The sequence below is a fragment of the Camarhynchus parvulus genome, chromosome 1A (assembly GCF_901933205.1).
Source record: "Camarhynchus parvulus chromosome 1A, STF_HiC, whole genome shotgun sequence".
NCBI lineage: Eukaryota > Metazoa > Chordata > Aves > Passeriformes > Thraupidae > Camarhynchus > Camarhynchus parvulus.
The window spans coordinates 5,640,190-5,658,977 of NC_044586.1; the positions used below are offsets into that span (position 1 = coordinate 5,640,190).

Here is an 18,788-nt window from a genome sequence, read left to right on the forward strand (position 1 = left end):
GGGTGACTGCTCAGGGTACCTACAGAACATAAGAAAGAGTGATTGTTCCTCAACAAAATAAATGTACTCTAACTTCTCTTGCTTCCACAGAAAAACAGCTGACAAAGCCAACTTCTACAGCTAAAACAAAGATGACCAATGTTTCATAGAAATAACCAATATTTACAGATGGAGAGGAGTGGAAGACAAAACACATTAAAAATAATTTTCTAAGTTGATATTTCTTGTGCCAAAACCCTCTTTTTTAAGAGGTAAGATAATCTTACACAGCTTAAAGTGTGCCAGAGACAGGGAAAATAACAATAGCACAGACCTAATTTAAAGGTTCTAAAATGTAAATAAAAATTCCAAACATTATGACCAAGACTCCAAATCAATATTCCTAAAATATTAACTAAATCAAACAGCAAATAACTCACAGCAAACACTTTCTACTTTTACCTATGAATTGAGACAGTAAATTCAGTTTAACATTTCACATACAAATGTTGCCAAGAACTTTTGGCCATGAAGTAAAAGTTCCCAAGAACCTGAAATCCCATTTTAATCCACCCTCCTACCTCCAAGGGAGCCTCATGTCTCCTAAAAATAGTAAATGCACACACAAATACAAAAATATATTATGATTATTTACTGCAAAAGACACACTTTACCCATCTTCTGTACTAAAGGTAGAAATTCAACTGATAAAACATTTGTGCTGTCTTCTATCATGCCTTTATTAGTTTTAACAGAACTGCAAATTAAAAAAAAATCAGGCTTTTTCCTCCTTTAGTTCCAAGACTCTACACACCCCAAACTGTAAAAAAGCTTTTTGAAAAGGCAGTAATGGAAGTAAAAGGCTCAGGAAATTCTGTGATATACTATGTACTGTAAACTTGAGTCTGTCACAGAGTTATTTGCTGTCTTTTAACCACCTCTACATGGTTAATCTTTGTTAATAGATCTGCAAATTTTTGACACTGATTAAGCAAGTGTTTAGTTGGAAACAATTCATAAACAAATTATTTTCTTTATGAAGGAGCATAAAGACAGGAAGACACCTCAAGAGAGGCAATTTCCATTCCTTAAAAAAGTGATTTCTTCAGAGAGATACAAGTTCCCAGAGATGTCATTAAACATGAACCATTTGCTCTCTTTGGATTCAGCCCAGCACAGAGTGGGCAAAGCCAAGAGGGAAATGCCCACAGGACATCTCTCTTTGTAAATGCATTTTAAACCCCCACCTGCCTCCTCTGATCTGACCCTTACTCACCTGACCACAGGCTTACAAAATCAGGACACAAGTAAAGAACAGACATTTAGTACCAGTTTTTGGATATTCAAAGTATGGCTCTATAAGCTGCTTATTCTTAACTGCAACATGACATTAAAAGAAATAATTCCCCAAATTTCTTTCTTATGACAGGGTACAGATGGTCTGTATGCCTCATAAGAGGAGGAGGGGTTTGGCTACAGAGAGCCAATCCCTACCATGAACATGAGCAGGTATTTATTAGCCAGGTGAGCTGGGTGGTAACCAATCATAGCCAACCAAATCTGGATGTGGAGTCTTTGGAATAGCACACATAAAGAGCTGTGGGCACCAAAAAACTTCCTCTGCTCCATGAAACCCTGATGTCAGGTTGTGACAATGTCTCCCCCTACCATGACACTTTCTGTCATGCTAATCACAACTAATCACTCCTTAACACCACCAGTGGGAAATGAGGATGCATTATTAAACCTGTTATGCAGGGCAAAAGGCAAAATGGAAATATATCCTGCCTTATTCACTCAATGCTTTCCTGCTATTAAAAAAGCATTTTACCATCTTATTTCTCTGGACGATTATCATCTCTCATGTATATCTGCCTCACTCTTGGAGCATTTGTCATGCAATATTGAAAACAGCAAGACTCTAGCAGACAATAATTTAGTTATGCAATGCTATACAAAATACCTCACAAGGAAAAATGAGAAAAACCACACAGTGTGACACTGGCCATTTCCTGAGTTTTGAGTATTTAGTTTTTCAAAATAAGTGTTATCTCACAAGTTTTTCTGGGAGGGGTAGAGTAGGCAAGGTTAATTTTTTTTAAGCTGTAAGAATATCAGGGAGAAAACCTCTCCAACTTTCCACTATATGAGATGATGCTGAGATCATCAGAATGGAACATTAAAAGCCAGCAGAGAATCACAGAATGGTTTGGTTGGAAGGGTCCTTAAAGATCATCTTGTTCCAACCTCCCTGCTGTGGGCAGGGACACCTTCCACTAGATGAGGTTGCTCAAAACCCCATCCAACCTGGCCTTCACAAACCCTCTTTATCTTATCCTGTGTGTTTGCTATATCATACTGGAGAATAAAATACACAGTTTGCTCCAATATCTTCTATGTTCTGATTTCAGAATAATGGGTCTCAAAAAGTTTGCATGCTATTAAAGATTTTGTAGAGAATATGCTCTCCTGACACAAACTCTTCTGCCTATTTGTACCAAGTACAATCTTTTCATACTATATCTCATTTTCTCAAGTCCTTATTGACACTATTTAGCCAGGTTTAAGGAATTTCTGATATGGGATGCCACAAAAATGGAACAATTGCAAGCCCCAGAAATTTTCTGACCCTCAGACAATGACTGTCAGGATAGACAACTCCATTTACCCTGAACATTGCCAAGAGTAACACAGGTATCAAAAAAGTTCTGTAACAGCATTTTTTATGCACAGAGCCACAAAAGAAATCTCTGATGAAAACCACCTTGGATTACGTAATTTACAGTGTCAAGATATTATTACACAAACACTCCTTGACAGGAGTGCTCTTTGACATCAAACAGGAGGCTGGAAATAGGATCCAAAATTAAACTGACATAGTACCAGTGAGCTGAATGGTTACACAAGATTTTAAGCAATCTTTCAGTTGCTGCAACTCAGTTGTTATTTCTAATGTGCTGCTGTGCCCAGTGTTACAGAACGCTTTCACACAAGAAGCTTGATTTGCATGGAAATTCCACCTTCTTGCTCTGAAAATGCACAGACAATGGAGATGACAGAAAAGCTACAGGACATTTCAAGCACCAGCAGCAAAGGGAAACAAAACACAAGACACGATATTAAGCTGTCCAAACATAAAAGCAGTTAGGCCAAGGCAGTCAAACAGCAAAAACATCTCAGAGAGCTTTTTTGGAACACGACTGGTCTGACATCCCACTGCTTTTTGTTTGTACCCATACCCACTATACCAAAGGAATTTACCAATACACTCTGTGTTTGCCCAACTATAAAAGCACAGGTGAATACACATGCAACACAAAAAATTAAATGTGCTGGCAACAGCCCCTCAGATTGCCAGGGAACTTACTAGCTTGGATGGATGACTCAATATAACTTCAGGGTGCTAAAGGGAGAAAGAAGATAGGAAAAGATGGAGAAAATTTGGGATAGGAATAGTGTGACAGAGAAAAAGAAAAGATGTAACAAGAAAAGAATTTAAAATAATAACTGCAACATTAATTTACTAAGATGACAAAATCTTAATTAGTGGTTTTAGCATGCATTACTAACCAGCTTCTGGAACATGAGAAACATGGAGAGTTACCCTCATGCAAGTTCCAAATTTTATCTTGACTATTTCAGTTTAACAGATTTGTCCAGCCCCCACATATTTGATGCAGTTCTTTGTTTGGGTTTACAGATGAGTTTCACAGATTGAAAACGACTTTAATTCCTAGTGCTTCCTTTGTATCAATTTCAAGACAGCTGAATGGTTCAGAAAACTAATTCAGTAACTGACACTATCTGAATGCTGAACAGACTTTTCCTTTTTGCTTTTATTGTAACAAGAAATCCTGATTTCCCTGGCAGCCTTTTTCTTTCTATGTTGAATACATCATTTATTGTCCCTTCTTAAAAAAAATAATTATCAGCTGAGAACAAAAACCAGCTTCATCTACCAATGTTATCAGTAATATTTTCAACTGTGGGAGAAAATCCATGTTCACAAAATAAAAAGCAGCAGAGTCTGCATTAGACTAGCCAGGCTAATTCTTGGGAAAGACAGAATTTGGATCAACACTTCATTAAGTTTTTTTTTCCTGTTTTTTTGAAAGGTACTATCCTCCTGAATTTGAAGAAAGAACACCAGAGCAGGAAAAGAACCTCAAAAAACAACCTCTGAGTAAGCTTGTTGAAGGTAGAGGTATTTTCCTGGCAAGGAATCACTGCTAACTTCTTCTGGTGAAAAGTTCCTAGAACTGCAGCAAGGGGAAGTTTATTAACATATGGTTTTGACTCTTTTTCCTCCCTAAAAATAAGGAGTATATCTATAGGGAGAAAAACTATGCAGTGGAAATGGAAGATGAACAAAAATCCACTCATCTTTCCTGGAAAAATTTCTATTAGTTGGTCTCTCCCAGATGAGAAAAACAAAATGAAACAAAGTATATTGTCTGGGAAAGACAAGAAAGAAAATGCTGGGAAGAGAGTATCCTGACAAATAAAAACTAAAGGAAAAGCTTCTCACTATAAAAAATAATACATTAAAATAGTAGTTTGGACAAAGATTTTCCTGAAGAAAAGAAAAACCACCACAGAGCATAATAGCACTTCACAGAAAAAAAAGGGAGAGAACATCCTGTGTGTTATTTGCCTCTAATGATTCCATCTGAGCCAAAATGAAGACACTACACCATGTAAACTCAACAGGGATTTATGAGCTGCTTTCAGATTTCAGAATCTCCCACTGCATCTCCTGCTGGCAGCAGGATGACAACTGAGCACAGAGGCAGTGAATACAGACTAATTAAACAGACATATTTGCATAACCATGGTATTATTATTTGAAAAAAAACAACTCCAATATGAAAAACACTGCAGTTTCAGGTGCTAAGCCAAAGATCAACATAAAACACTTATTAGTGAAAAGAGGAATAGCAACAAGAAGTGGATACTTCAAGGGAGACATAGGAGAGTGACATGGAATTAAAATCAATATGAACAACTTTTCAGCACCCTTGCACTCTGCTTGGTTAATATTTTTGTTTAGTGTAAAGTTAATTCCCTTTTACAGAAGAAAGGGAAGCTTGCATGGTTCATGATTTCTCTGAGGCTCACTGCTTGCAGGTTAGCAAGAGTTTTTTGTAAGGACTACCAAAGTCTTTTTTATTTGATGGCTTAACAGTAGTCCAGCTCAGCCTCTTCTGCCAGCTTCTTATCTTCCAGGGCTACCAGGTTTTACTGGAAGTACTCAAACTGCTCACTGGGAATAGGAAGCAAGGGAAGCAAGACTGATGTTAGACACATCTCCATTCAAACTGTGAGGGAAGAACCCAAAAGGAAAAGCTTTTAGTCATTTACTCTGAAGGAGCTACATGAGAGCTTCCTTCCTGCATGTGTCGCATGCAAATCTGCACTAAGATAATGTAATAAACCTCAAGAGAATGAACTTCTAATTCAGTTTTTAAATGAACGCTCTTATGTAGCCATTAGTTTTAAGGTTAATTATGACAATTATTTGCAATTGTTAACAATGCAGAGGTGTAAAAACGAGTTTTTAGAAGCTTTAAAATGGAGCTGGATTATGTCATAATTATTTCTTATTTTATCTTGAAAATGTCAAACCACCTGAATAAATATCTGCAAAGCATTTAAAAAGTGAAAGCCTTTAAAATTTTTTTTTTTTTGCTTCTGTGCAAGCTACAATAAAACCCACTAAAGCTAGAATAAAACCCATTCAAAACAGCTGGGAAAAAAGGTTATTAAAGAAATATGTAAACTTACTATAGGAATAAAACATATTTAAGAGAATGTTAACTACATTTTCTCTAGTAACTGGAAGTTACTTTTTTTCTCTAGTAACTGGAAGTTACTCCACATAGGTAATGGTAGGCTACCAATTTAGTTTTTGGTTGTAGAACTGACCATGATTTAGGTAGCTTCTTTGGATGAGGAGATGCTGTAACAATCTCTGGGTAATCTTAGCAATGATAGATTTGTCAACTCGTTACCAGCAACACAGGGTGAAACTGCAATTCATGGCAGAGAATTCAATGAAAGGTCCTTCAGAAGTGCCCACTGAAAACAGCCTGGGAGACCAATTATATGTGTATAGCTGCCTTTTCTTGCTACTGAGCTCTGCTGATGCTGAGAACAGTTGATTTGGTGTGATAGAATGAAGCAGGACAAACGTGGGCCTAGATATGCATGCACAGAGTTTCATTTACACTGCTCTCAGGTGCAGTAACACCAACACAACAGGAATTCTAAACAGGTCAGAACTGATGACTCAAAATCACACACTTCACAGGTAGCATCTTCTTTTCATTTGTTTTTTTTTGCTTTTTTGCAGGGCCAATTCTGCACCTGAATTTATCACATTGACTCCTACAAGCATTGATAATTGGTATGTGAAATGTTTAGCTGTTCTTTTTTCAGCTGTTACATCAATTTAACAGCACAACTGCTCCTACAAGCTGCACTGAAACAGTCTAAGCCTCAAACTCTTAGTAGCTGTAAACAAAAAAGCCAACAGCTCTGTTAGTGCATGTAAGTGAAATCAAAACAGCACAAGTGTCTGAAAGTTACTTAGGCTTAGCTTAGCTTGTAATCAAGCTAAGCTTGATAGGCTTAGCTTGTAATATGTTTTGCATGGACACATCTTCATGGTTACTGCTGAAAAGAAATTAAAATAATTTGCTCTTAAGACCCCAAGTTTTCTTTGTAGACATGGGCAATGTGTTTAGAACTGTATGCTTACAACACATACATAAAATGCACTAAGATTACCTTCTTCAATTGTGTTTCCATCTTCAAACATTCTTCCTTTTTCTGTTCTAATGCAATTTCCAGTGTCTTGAGTCTTGAATCTTTCTTCAGCCCTGATGAAGCTAATGATGAAGCATGTTCCTTAAGATCCAGTAATGATGTCTAAATTAAAAGATGTGAAATAATTATCAAGTAAGTGCAATAGTTAGTTTCTTTCCTGTCTTTATTTTCCTCCGATCCTTTCACACTATGTACAGGATCTAACTGAAAACAACTTTTTCAGGTTGTTTGTGTCACTGACTTAAGACAGCTTGAATTAATTCAGGCTTTCTGGATCAAAATAAACTAAATTAATTTCAAAATAGTTTTTAAAGATGTAAACTTCTTGTAAGCAATTTGTAAAACTGGAACTTGTGCTCCAGTGACAGTCATGTTTAAGAAAAACTGGTTTTCAATAAAATTGTATTTAAACTCACATGTGGTTAGAAGATTTGGCCATTGAGATAGTTGAAAGCATTTCTGTATACAGTTTCCACGGGGTGAAAATGATTCCTGCCACCCTACTTCAAAAGATATCTCAGCTTCTTTCTTTCTAAATTCTTTTGTGATTGCTTTTTTTTGTTTTCCCTGTCAAATGCTGATTTCCATGTAGACAAACTCTTAGTACTTTCTGGGTACATATTTTTGTGTTGTTTTACTATGACTAAGTTTTGAAAAAAGATTGCAAATACACAAGAGAGGAACAGAGAACATTTATATTTCTCCAATATAATTAAGGTAATTTGTCTAGCCAACTGGCTCATTACCAACAATCAACCTAATTAATCAAAAAAATACTCGAGAGTCTAAAGAATTGGCTGTGTTGTTTGCATAAAGGAACAAACATTATTCTCATGCTTTTGGCACCCACAGCTTTGATCAATTCTGCTCCTTCCTCCCTACAATGAGACAGGGACAAGCGTGATCCCAGCCTTCCCCTGTCTATCAGCACAGCTCAGTCAATGCCACACTGACCAGCAGTCAGTCACTACTAACAAGATTAACTGCTGCAAACAAGGGGATGGCTGCTATCCCTCAAAAGGTGGTTCTGAAACACTGATGCTTTGCAAATTCTCCAGTGATGTACTCTACCAGATCAGCTTTGTTGAAAGACAATTACTATAAAGGAACAGTTTCCTTCAACTCAAATGTAACACAAACAGAGACAACAAATAATTCCATCACAATAGATTCGCGTTGCTGGTCAACCTCTTTCTCTGTGAGATCTCCTTGTAAAATGCTGACTCTCTCTTTCAGGTCCTTAATGTCTTTCTTGTAGTTGTCGATCTCTTCCTGTTTTTCTCGTTCATCTCTGTCACGCTGCTCCTTTAACCGCTCAATGGTCTTTTCCTGACAAAAGAAAGCACTTTGTGAAGGAAATCCCTCTTAGTCAATCCAGCTTCTGAGGCTTCCTATCACAACACCTCTGCTACGCTTGAAACGAGGAGAAGGAGTGTATTGCCGTTTTCTTTTCTTTACAGTTGTAAAGATCCTCAAGAAAGAGAAAACTTGAGAATTCTGTGGAATCATTGCTGTGAAACACCAGCACTGTGAATACTGGATTCAATACTGTGAATGTCTGGATATCTGAATGTTCACAGTGCTGTGAAATAATTTAAATCTTATTTTTCTAAAATGTACAGTTACATCAGTGGTTCTTCAGAGAAGGAGGGGTATAATGCCAATATGACACTGGGATTTATATACAGCAAGAAAAGGCAACAAAATTACTTTTTCATACACCAGATATCAGTGGAGCTTCGGATATCTTGAAATCTAAAAGGATGCAAAGCAAATTCCCAAACCTCAGGTAAAGTTTAACCATGGTTCATAGAACCAAATAGACTAAAGGAGCTCCTCTGGGAATAATGAAAAAACATATATAGTTCTCCCAAGAAGCTGTGACACCAAAGAGAATGGGACGGTCTGTCTCTGAGGCAGTTATCTCCCGAAAATCGAGCGTTAAAAACTCAGATTATCGGGATCGTCGCTGCGGTCCCACGCCGGGAGCGCCGCCGTGCCCGCCCCACCGGCGCGTCCTGCAGCGCCCTCTAGCGGGGACGGCCCCGCCGCGGCCGCTCCGCTATGGACGCGCACCCGGCACGGGAACGGGAAGGGAAACGGGCACGGGATGGGGATCGGGATGGGGCACAGCAACTGGATTGGGATCGGGATGGGGAACGGCATCAGGGTCGGGATTGGGAACGGGCACAAGAACTGGATCGGGATCGGGCATGGGATCAGGAACAGGATTGGGGTTGGGACTGGGAATGGGATCAGAAACTAGATCGGGAAGGGGAACGGGATCAGGAACAAGATCGGGATGGGGAACGGGATGGGGAATGGGCACAGGAACTGGATCAGGATTGGGCATGGGATGGGGAACGTGAACAAGATCAGGAAAGGGATTGGGAACAGACAGGGGTGGGGGATCGGGAATGGGCACAGGATGAGGAATGGGATTGGGATCAAGCACGTGATGGGGAATAGGATTGGGATCGGGAATGGGCACAGGAACTGGACCGGGATCGAACATGGGCACAGGATCAGGAAATGGATCGGGGTCAGGATTAGGCATGGGAACGGGCACGGGATTGGCAACTGGATTGGGATCCGGCACTGGATCAGGAACTGGATCGGGAATGGGCAGCGATGCGAGATCAGGAACAGGCACGGGATGAGGAACAGAATCGGGCACAGGATGAGGAACTAGATCAGGATCGGGCATGGGAACGGGCACAGGAACTGGACTGGGCATGGGATCGGAATCAGGCACGGGATTGGGCACGGGAACAGGAACAGGATCAGGAACCGTGCCTTCGCACAGCAGCAGGATCTCCCCAGGGAACTCACGGTGCTTCCCACACTCACTTTTTCTGCCAGCGCTTCTTCCAGCGTGGTCAAGGCAGTGTCAGTGTTGGTGGTGTCAGCCTGCAGGGATTTCACCCGATCCTTTAAGCTGCTCATCTGCTTCTCCTTGTCTCGCAACTGCTCTTGAAGGTTTTCGATCTTGAACGAAAGAAGTCAATTTTAAGACAACAGCAAGGGGAACCATCTCAGGGTATATTAAATGATTAATATTATTCTTAAAGCAAATGAAGCCCAGTTCTTATAATCCTACTTCAAAACAACAAATGATGCAATCGAACCCATCAAATAATAACAAGGAATCAGTAAACTTTCCAAGAGTCAGGAATAAATTCAGAGCAAACAAGTCTGAACAGTATTCACAAGAACAGCATAAAGAAAAGCTATTATTCCAAATTTCTTAGGATGTTGGGCACTGTGTCACAGAAGGATGATCAACACATTAACAAAGAAACACATTAAGGAAGGAAAGAAATTGACAAAAACCTTACTGCATACGTAAACTAAAAAAGGCACTTGATAATTAAAAACTGGTGAAGAAGAATTATTTTAGGTATTTCCTTCGGTATCATCGTATTTTTTGCTACACTGGCAAGTTGCTTGTTCATCTTACATGGTAGCTGGCTTGCTTTGTGATGGAGTATCACAAAGTGCCGTTCCCTGGGTGGAAAATGTACCAGCCTTTTTTCCTGTGTATATAGAATTTCATCTGTTTAGCAGTTCTGAACATATCTTTTGACACACTCAGAAGACCTAATGCCAACCCCCTTTCATGCACATATACACATCAAAAGAAATAGCCACATTAACATGATAACATGTCAAAAACAAGTTTATCAACAAAGGAGTAAAGTGTACACAGATTTCTCAGTTGCTCTCTTGTGTTGTTCTGACAAGTTCCTCTTGCATCAGCAAATGCCCATTATAAACTAATGAAAGACATGTGCCACGTAAGGTACCCAACTCCAGAACACTTGTAGCAAAACACTCTTTCAAAGACATTTGTAAGAAATATTGCAACCAGACAACCCCAAAGGCTACCAAAGGCTATCATTCATAATGATAATCTAAAGCATTAACTAGCCTTTGGTTTCACCTGTTGAACAGCAGTTAGCAGCTGCTTGGTTACTAGAAATACAGCAATTATACTCAGGTTTTACTCTCCAACCCTGGAAAAACAGTTTCTGTGATTACAGAGCAAATGGCTCTGTGACACATGCACCACTACCTTTGCTATCTGTATTGAAATTACATCTGGAACACAGTAGAACATGGGGATTGGTTTAGATTCATGATTTGTTTCTATTAGAAAAAAAAATATTAGACCTCAAAGTTATGCTCAAAACTGAATTTGAGCACAACGCTACAAAACAAAATTTAAGGCCACCAAGAAATCACAACCAAAGACATATCATGGCAGTCAGAAATTAACTGTAAGAATTGAAAATTCCTTTTTTATACACTCATATCAGTTGTTTAATGCCTTGTTAGCACACACTTGTAGCCCATGGAGCTTCAGAAAGAACCCCCCTAGCTCTGCCTGAAAGGTTCTGGTGCCCACACGCAGGGCTGCCCAGGGGCCAGCATGCCCAAGAGTGGCTGCTTTTGACTGCAGCAGCTCCCAGAGCAATCAGCTGTCTAGACAGGCTGGCTGTTTGGACAGCTAACCATCAAAATACACTACAAAGAGGGCTGAGTTATTCTTAGACTCCTGTTTACTTCTGGAGGAGAAATGCTCATCAAAGGCTCTGGCTGGCTGAAGAGGGGATAGTGCAGAGTGACTTTCTGCTGGGAGCAAACCACACAGCAAAGGCAGCTAAATAATTCTGCTTCAGCACATATTAAAGCACTTACCAAGGTAGCACAAGCATTTATTTGCACGAGCCCAGTGTGCATTTTCATGTTTCAAAGGCACTGTTTGCTGTGGCCAGAGTAAGATAACAGCACTACCTATGACTGCTGCACCTCCCCACTGCAGCTACACCCTCTGGTATTAAACCCCCAAACCAAAAATGTGATGTGTATAAAGTGTGAACCTGTCTATTCCTTCAGTCTACATGCACATTTTTCAGTCTGGAGGAATGAATGGTGGGGTTTGTTATCACTGAGGGAATAGCAGGTATTCCAAAATATTCCCAGTCATATCTAGGCACGACCTAAAAATCCCTCTGTAGCTCCAGCTGTGCCTTTTGCAGGGTCAGGTAACTGAAGGACCTGGCCCTTACACTACAGAAAACTGCAACTGGCATTATGTGTCAAAACTGAAATATTTCTCTAATAATAGACGCAAAATTTCCCTATGAAATCACACCCAACAATAAATTGCCTTTATTCCATTTTTCTCTTAAATCTGCAGTACTATAACAAATAAAAAGTATCTCCACAATGAGATACCTTCTCCACCTGAAGAAGAAAGCAAGCAGTCTCCACTCTGTCCATATAGCTACTTAATGAAGAAATTTGCTCTTGTGTCCTTGCAAGTAGGTTGAGAATTCTTCCAAAAAAAGAATAGATAATACATTCCTAACAAGAAAACAAAAAAAACCCAAAAAAACTAACAAAAAAAACCCCCAGCACCCCCCCCAAAAAAAACCCCAAAACACACATACACAAAAAAAACCCCACAACCAATTCTGAACAAATGCTCAAATAACTGATGAAAATAAAACAGGTTACCAGAATAGGGTCTTTTTTCTACCCAAGAAAAGATGAAATAAACCTTAAAGGAATCTCCAAGCCCTGTGGAACACAGAGAGGCCCAAGGATTGATAAACCTTCTCAGATATGTTTCAAAAACCTAAGGATATATAGTCCTTATATATCCCCTTTATATATATATTTTTAATATATATATAAAGGATATATATTCCTTATATATTTCCTTTATATATATATATTTTCCTTGTATATAGTAATATATATATTACTGTACCATCTTTCTAAAGAAACCAAAAAATAAAAAGTATATACTATTTTTAATAGCTAAACAATCTTGTTTTCTTGCCATATTTACTTATTTTGCAGGGTAAAGCCAGCAATCTATGGCTAAGTTAACAACATTATTCTTAGTGTAAAGGTACACACGGCTACACTGGCATCATCTGCTCTGCACACCAATTTTCCCACCAATAATGATTTATTGGAATATTTTTTCTAACATTACCAGTCATCAGGCACTATCATGTTTCAACTTGGGTGATTTATTCTTATTTGTGTGGAACTAATTATTTTGCCTTTGAGCCCTGAAGCACTGAGTAGAGTCAAGAGAAGCTTCCTCTGGCATTCTGCTCCAAAGGCAAGGAAGCATTTTATTTCCTGCAAATACAGACTCAGTGAAAAGCCCATGCAAATGCAAATTAAAAACAGCCCAGGGATTCAAAGGAAACACATCTAGTTAAATATCCATCAAGGCCACTGGATTCCCAGATTCCTCTGGTTAGAGGTTACTAGATACTGTGTATCATGCTTCAGCCAAGAAATTCTTCCATGGAGACAGTGTCCACCCTCCTGCCATGCCCTGGGGCATGAGGAAATTGAACACTTCAAAACCAATTTCTATTCTATCAGTGACTTCTGAATAAATGGAGTGGGTTTGTGAACTGGTCATTAAACCCCTTCCACAATCAACTTAACACTTGATAGTATTCCTGCAGAGTAGCACAGGAGCAATTGTGCAGGAGAGCATCTCAGAGCTCTGTTTAGCCTTCCACTTTTTTGATCCCAGCCTTCCCCTGGGGGGAGCAGCAATGTAAACAGGATCTCAATAATCAGAGGGATTTCAGAAGGTTTCTGCTCCCATTCCTGTGGCACGGCCATCCAAATAAACAACAACTTCACATAAGCTGCTACTTTTCCAAACAGTTCTTCCTTGGTTTTGTAAAGGCACTATTGGTCTCCCCAGCTCCAGGGTAAATGACCACAAGGAGATGATGGATTATCACCAACCACAGGCAGAAATGTTTCTTTCACATCAGGAATACTACCATGGGGATGAAAGATGCATTTCTGGAAGGGAGAGTGGGTAAGTAAGCAGGCATGTGAGGATAGAACAGCTACAGCTCTGTCTAGGTCAAGACACACCACTCCCTTTAATGTAAAATTACTAATATAATAATAAAAATTTGAGAGCCTACAGTCATACTTGAATTGCTGGAGTCCCACAGAATTTGAGAAGCTGAAAAAGATGGGCTCACGTCAAAATCAAAATGACAACATAACAGTTAAAACAGACATGATTGCATAAAATATATTTTAAAAAATACTGCTGTGGGGGAAAAGGAAAGAGGTTGGTGAGAGATCATCTTAAGCACTCAGAGACTGTTGAAGAAAGCTGTACTATTGGATTTAAAACTATTACTATATTTTTGAAAGTCACGTTTTGGAGAACATAATGGAAGTATGTAAGCAGATATTACTGGGGAGTTTTCTAAGATTAAGCTCCAGTTTTGTCCATGTCACACTGAAAACCTCACCATTACAATTGTCTTCCTATTGCAAATCCTGCAAAAGTACCATTAGAACAGTCCTGCATGAATTGCAAAAATGTGTATTTAATTGAGCAATAACAGATTCTGTGAGTGTGAGAAGCAAGGTCTGTCACATGAGTGAATATCACTCACAGCACTGAACTAAATCATTTCACTGAAAGTAACGTTCCTGCTATTAATTTTAAAGGTTAAATTCCCAAGACTAGCAACAATGTGAAGCTTTAGGCAAAGCATGTCTTCTAGCAAGGGTGAGATTTTTAACTTGTTTTGAAGTTCAGGACAGATCAAACAATTTCCCTTTTTTTCAAAAAGATTTTGGCAAATGCAAATCAGAGTTTCTTCCAAAGTTCAGCTGCACTCAATATGTTTTTTTTTTTACTTTTAGATCCAACCAATTTATATGAATATAATCAAATTGTTGTCAATTTATATTCAGAGATTCTTGTTCCTGAACTATCACACTAAAAGCCATTCCAGGGAACACTGGATTAATTTTTATTTTGCTTCCCAATAAACTTTTCTTTTTACAGCTCCTCTATTTCAATGCTTTCCTGGAACATTACTGCCTTTGCAGCATCACACTGGAATATTGTGCACTTTGGAAATGTCCTGATGTTGCTGACTTTAAAATGGTGGGAGATTTTGAAACATTTCAAAGTCTCTGAAATTAGCATAAAAATCTACAAAGTTTAGCTTTACAAATAAAATACTTTGTTGCTATGCAGCTTAGAAAGGACAAAGAATTTAGGTTTGTGATGTCTACTTAAAAGTAAAACCTTAATTGTCAAATAAATAAATGGTTCACAAACAGACACCTTGCTACTGCTTCAAAAGGAAGCAGCTTGCAGGCAGAGAAAAAAAATCTAGGTATTCACTAGGAAGGGCACTTCATTAAATTAATGCTTCATTCTTGACCTAAGCTTGCAATCGGGTTGCTTTGAGAAAAGGAAGAAGTGCTGATTCAAGAAATATTAACTTGTACAGACAGTTAATTTTTTTGTACCTCTAGTAAAAGAGCAACAAAGAATGGATAATGATCCAACAGACTATTCTCTTTCCACTGCCTTTTCACATAAGGGTGCTTTGTAAGTATATTTATACCAGCCAGAAAAACAGTTAATGTATGTTTATGTAAATAAACTCTATTTCTATTTGTTTTCCTTTGTCCTCCCTTCTTTTGCATGCCCAGCCAACCTCTGGTAGCACCAGTTTGCTGACAGATCCCTGCAAAGCAGAACTAAGAACAGTCAGCATAAAGTGAATTGTAATTCTAATATCTTCTCAATAGTAAAGGCTTTTTCTGTACTGTCACATTCCCCATAACAAGCAGTATTTAAAGCAGATCTTTCAAATCATATTCTCAGAATGTTACTACCATGTTTGCAAACCTTCTCTTCTGCTAATAAATAGCTTGAATTTCCTTCAAACCTAACACAATCCTGTCACTAAAGTTTGCTTTTTCTGAAAACTGATACTGAGAGAAGGTTTTCTTACAAGCTTCTAAAGATACTCCAGCACAATTCAAACCAGGGGGGGAAAAAAAAAATTAGGACTCCAAGAGTTAAAACTGATTCTTGAGCTGGTAAATGCACTGAAATTCACATTGTCAGGGGAGCCAACGTATATGTTGTTCTTAAGCACTGTCTCAGTTGCAAAGCACTGCCTAGAAAATATTATGCATTAGCAATGACTCACATCCTCAGACAGCTGTAAACCAGTTAAATTTAGCTGTGGAATTGCATCATTCTGAGGAGGTTCAATAATATCAATAGCCTGACCCAGTTAAAAGCAGTGTTTGAATCCAAATCCTACCATGGGCTCTGGCCAGTCCAAGGCAGGGTTTGAGCTGAGAGGGAAAGCAAAGCAAAGCAGCTCTTCCCAGCCCATTGACACTGCCTGGGTCTCAGGGCATACAGATATTATATGAATGGACAATACTTTATGTAAAATGCCATCAAATAACAGAAGTAGAAAACCTGGTCATAAGAGATTTGATTTGGCAATATGTGAGCCAGTTGGTTGGTTATGTAGGGTTAACTACATAAGCCATTCAAAATTCTCTCTCATTTGTTTATCTCAGAGCTCCTCTGAGCAACCCCTTTTGTTGGTATTCATCAGGTAAGAGACTGCAGCCATTATCCACCACCCAGATTTCAACCTCAGCTGTTCATCAAGGCATTTGTTGGTTCCAGCTTGAGCCTGATACTTGCATTCCCACAAGTAATTCAAAACAAAACACTGCTATCACATGTACCAAAACAAAACAGTTTAAACTCTGCTGCTCCTCTTCAATGAAATTTAGATATTATTAATTTATTTCATATTTATTAAAATGTCATTATACTGAGAACCATAATTGAAATAACTTGGTAATTAATTTCCCGATCTAACTTTTTATTTTTAATTTTTGAATCTAATTATGAATAACATCCATTTTGTTGAAATCCTGGCCTAATCACACAGAATAACATCATGCCAATTCCCCTTTCAGCTGTGTCCTGAATTATGAAGCAATCTCTAAGGCTGTGTTTTCCAAAGTTTTACTCCTATGACCTACCAAGCACAAAAGGATTAAAAACCCAACTATTCTGGGGACATTTACTCACTCCTGTTCCAAGTCTCTGAATAGGCTTTGACAAAAATGTGCACAGATTTGACTTAGGAAAGCTCATTACAGAGAAAACATAAACACTACAAATTGGAATAATTTCATATTGATGGATCCCAAATGTTCAAAAAAAGAAAAATCAAAAGTATTTTATTGTGCAAGCCTGATAAACAAGGAGAAAAATTGAACCTAGTAATTGTTAAGTTAGATCTGATATTGTGTTTTGTAAGAAGCAGAATAAAACTAACAAGTTGTGACATTACTTTCAGAACATCTCAAGGTTCACAAGGTTCACACTTAAAGTAACATTTTAGAAGTGGAAAGTGAAAACGTTTCTAAACTAACAATTAAATTTCTTTACTTAGATAAACCATGTGCATATTTCATTGATTATTACTGTGAAACAAACAGTCCTCACCCTGTGGCAACTTGATCCCTGTTACTCAGCAATGCTGATGATGTTTTCCTGACTTGTTTGAGATTTTGGTTCTACACAGAGTAGGGATCCTGCAATATGGTATCTCCTGGTTAGAGACACACAGTACAGTGCTACATACCACACTCACAGCAGAAAGAAAGGTCAAGAAAAGACACAAAGAGAGGAAAGGCTGAACTCCTCAGAGCACGGAGAAAGCCAAGGATGGAAATCAGGGAGCAGAAAAGACCAACCACTGAGGCAGAGCAAGGGATAGGTTGGGAACATGGGATTTAATGCTGATTATAAAGGAAATCCTCACAGCAAACTAAACTCCATTTACATTATCATTTAGGCTCACTCAAGCGGAAGGCTGTACAACTTGAACAAAGACTTTAAATTAAATTACAATTCAGCCACTGAATTACATTGCCCAAATCACTGATTTATTATGATCAAAGATACACTGTAGAGTAAAACTGTCCTCTACCCTGAGGGAAGACCTCTGGAAAGGAGGGATGCTTCTAATCCCAGTATACAACATGGCCAGTCAGCTGTGATTGTCCTGCTTCATTCTCCTGGAAAGGATATGGACTGATGAATAGCAAGGGATTAGGAAGTCATACTGTAAATACTAAATATGAGTGTGTGGTTTTGTGTGTGTGTGCATTTTTCAGTATTTAGCTATCTCTGCTCTTACAGAATTACTTCAGAACACCATGATGGGTGACTAAATATCAAACTCTACATTAGTTACTGCTCCATACTCATAAACCCCTAAAAATTTTTAAAACCTAATGTACTAAATTAGTACCATCATTTGCTGGCACCTCTTCATCATGCAGAGGAGCATCTTAAGTAGCAAATCCATGCTGTCCTCAGACAAAGGGACCTCAGTTTCTCTGCTGGCTCTACTCCATGCTGACCAGTTTTTTTACCCTTTGGGTGTAATCACAGATTTCAAAGTTGTTAATATATTTGTGCCTTATGAAAATCCTAAAGTATGTATAAATTTGTGCAGAGACCCAGCTTTAAAGGCTGTTTGGCATAGTGGGTTCAAAATTCACTCCTGAATCCAGGAAACCATTGGTTTAAACTGACAAATTACTCCTTCCCTGCTCTAGTGCAGATCCCTAAGCTGACTAACACGATCACTAATGTCTGTTCCAGACACAGCTCAGACAAAACTCCCAGGGGCAGAAAACGCCTGGTGACCAAAGTGCTGGAAATTGTGAAGCCTCACAACCCAGAGAGCGGTGAAAAGCCATGTGAGGAAGACTGATGTAAGCAACCTCAAAAGTGGCACATGCCCTTGCTTTTCCTGCCTCTTCAATCATGGGGAAGTTGTTTGTCTTGCATGACAGTGAATGCACCAACAAAGCTTATTAGCTTCATCTTGCCAGAAAAAAACTACACTTTTAATTCGTAATGAAGGCAAGGGGCCCCAGAGCTGGCTGTATTCCCAGACCCCTCCAAGAAACCAGCATTACCTACGAGTAATGCCCTGTCTTGCCAATCAAGAGGTTATCTCTAGGCCCAAGAAGCACTTAATATTAAAGTGACTTCTCCTCTTTGAGGGATACTAGGAAAGTTCCTTCCATATATATGACAGATTTGCCAAATT

General features: G+C 38.7%; 1 protein-coding gene across 10 annotated transcripts in view; it reads right to left on the minus strand.

The window, feature by feature from the left end:
• The window catches only part of ERC1 (ELKS/RAB6-interacting/CAST family member 1), a 277,525-nt gene that overhangs the window by 165,247 nt on the left and 93,490 nt on the right, over positions 1-18,788 (minus strand). For all 10 annotated transcript variants that reach the window (XM_030959956.1, XM_030959958.1, XM_030959955.1 and 7 more), the window contains 3 exons: positions 9,658-9,795; positions 7,996-8,136; positions 6,769-6,909 (listed from right to left, as the gene is read on the minus strand). In XM_030959956.1, the coding sequence (XP_030815816.1) occupies positions 6,769-6,909; positions 7,996-8,136; positions 9,658-9,795 (420 nt within the window). The remainder of the gene's footprint in view (positions 1-6,768; positions 6,910-7,995; positions 8,137-9,657; positions 9,796-18,788) is intronic.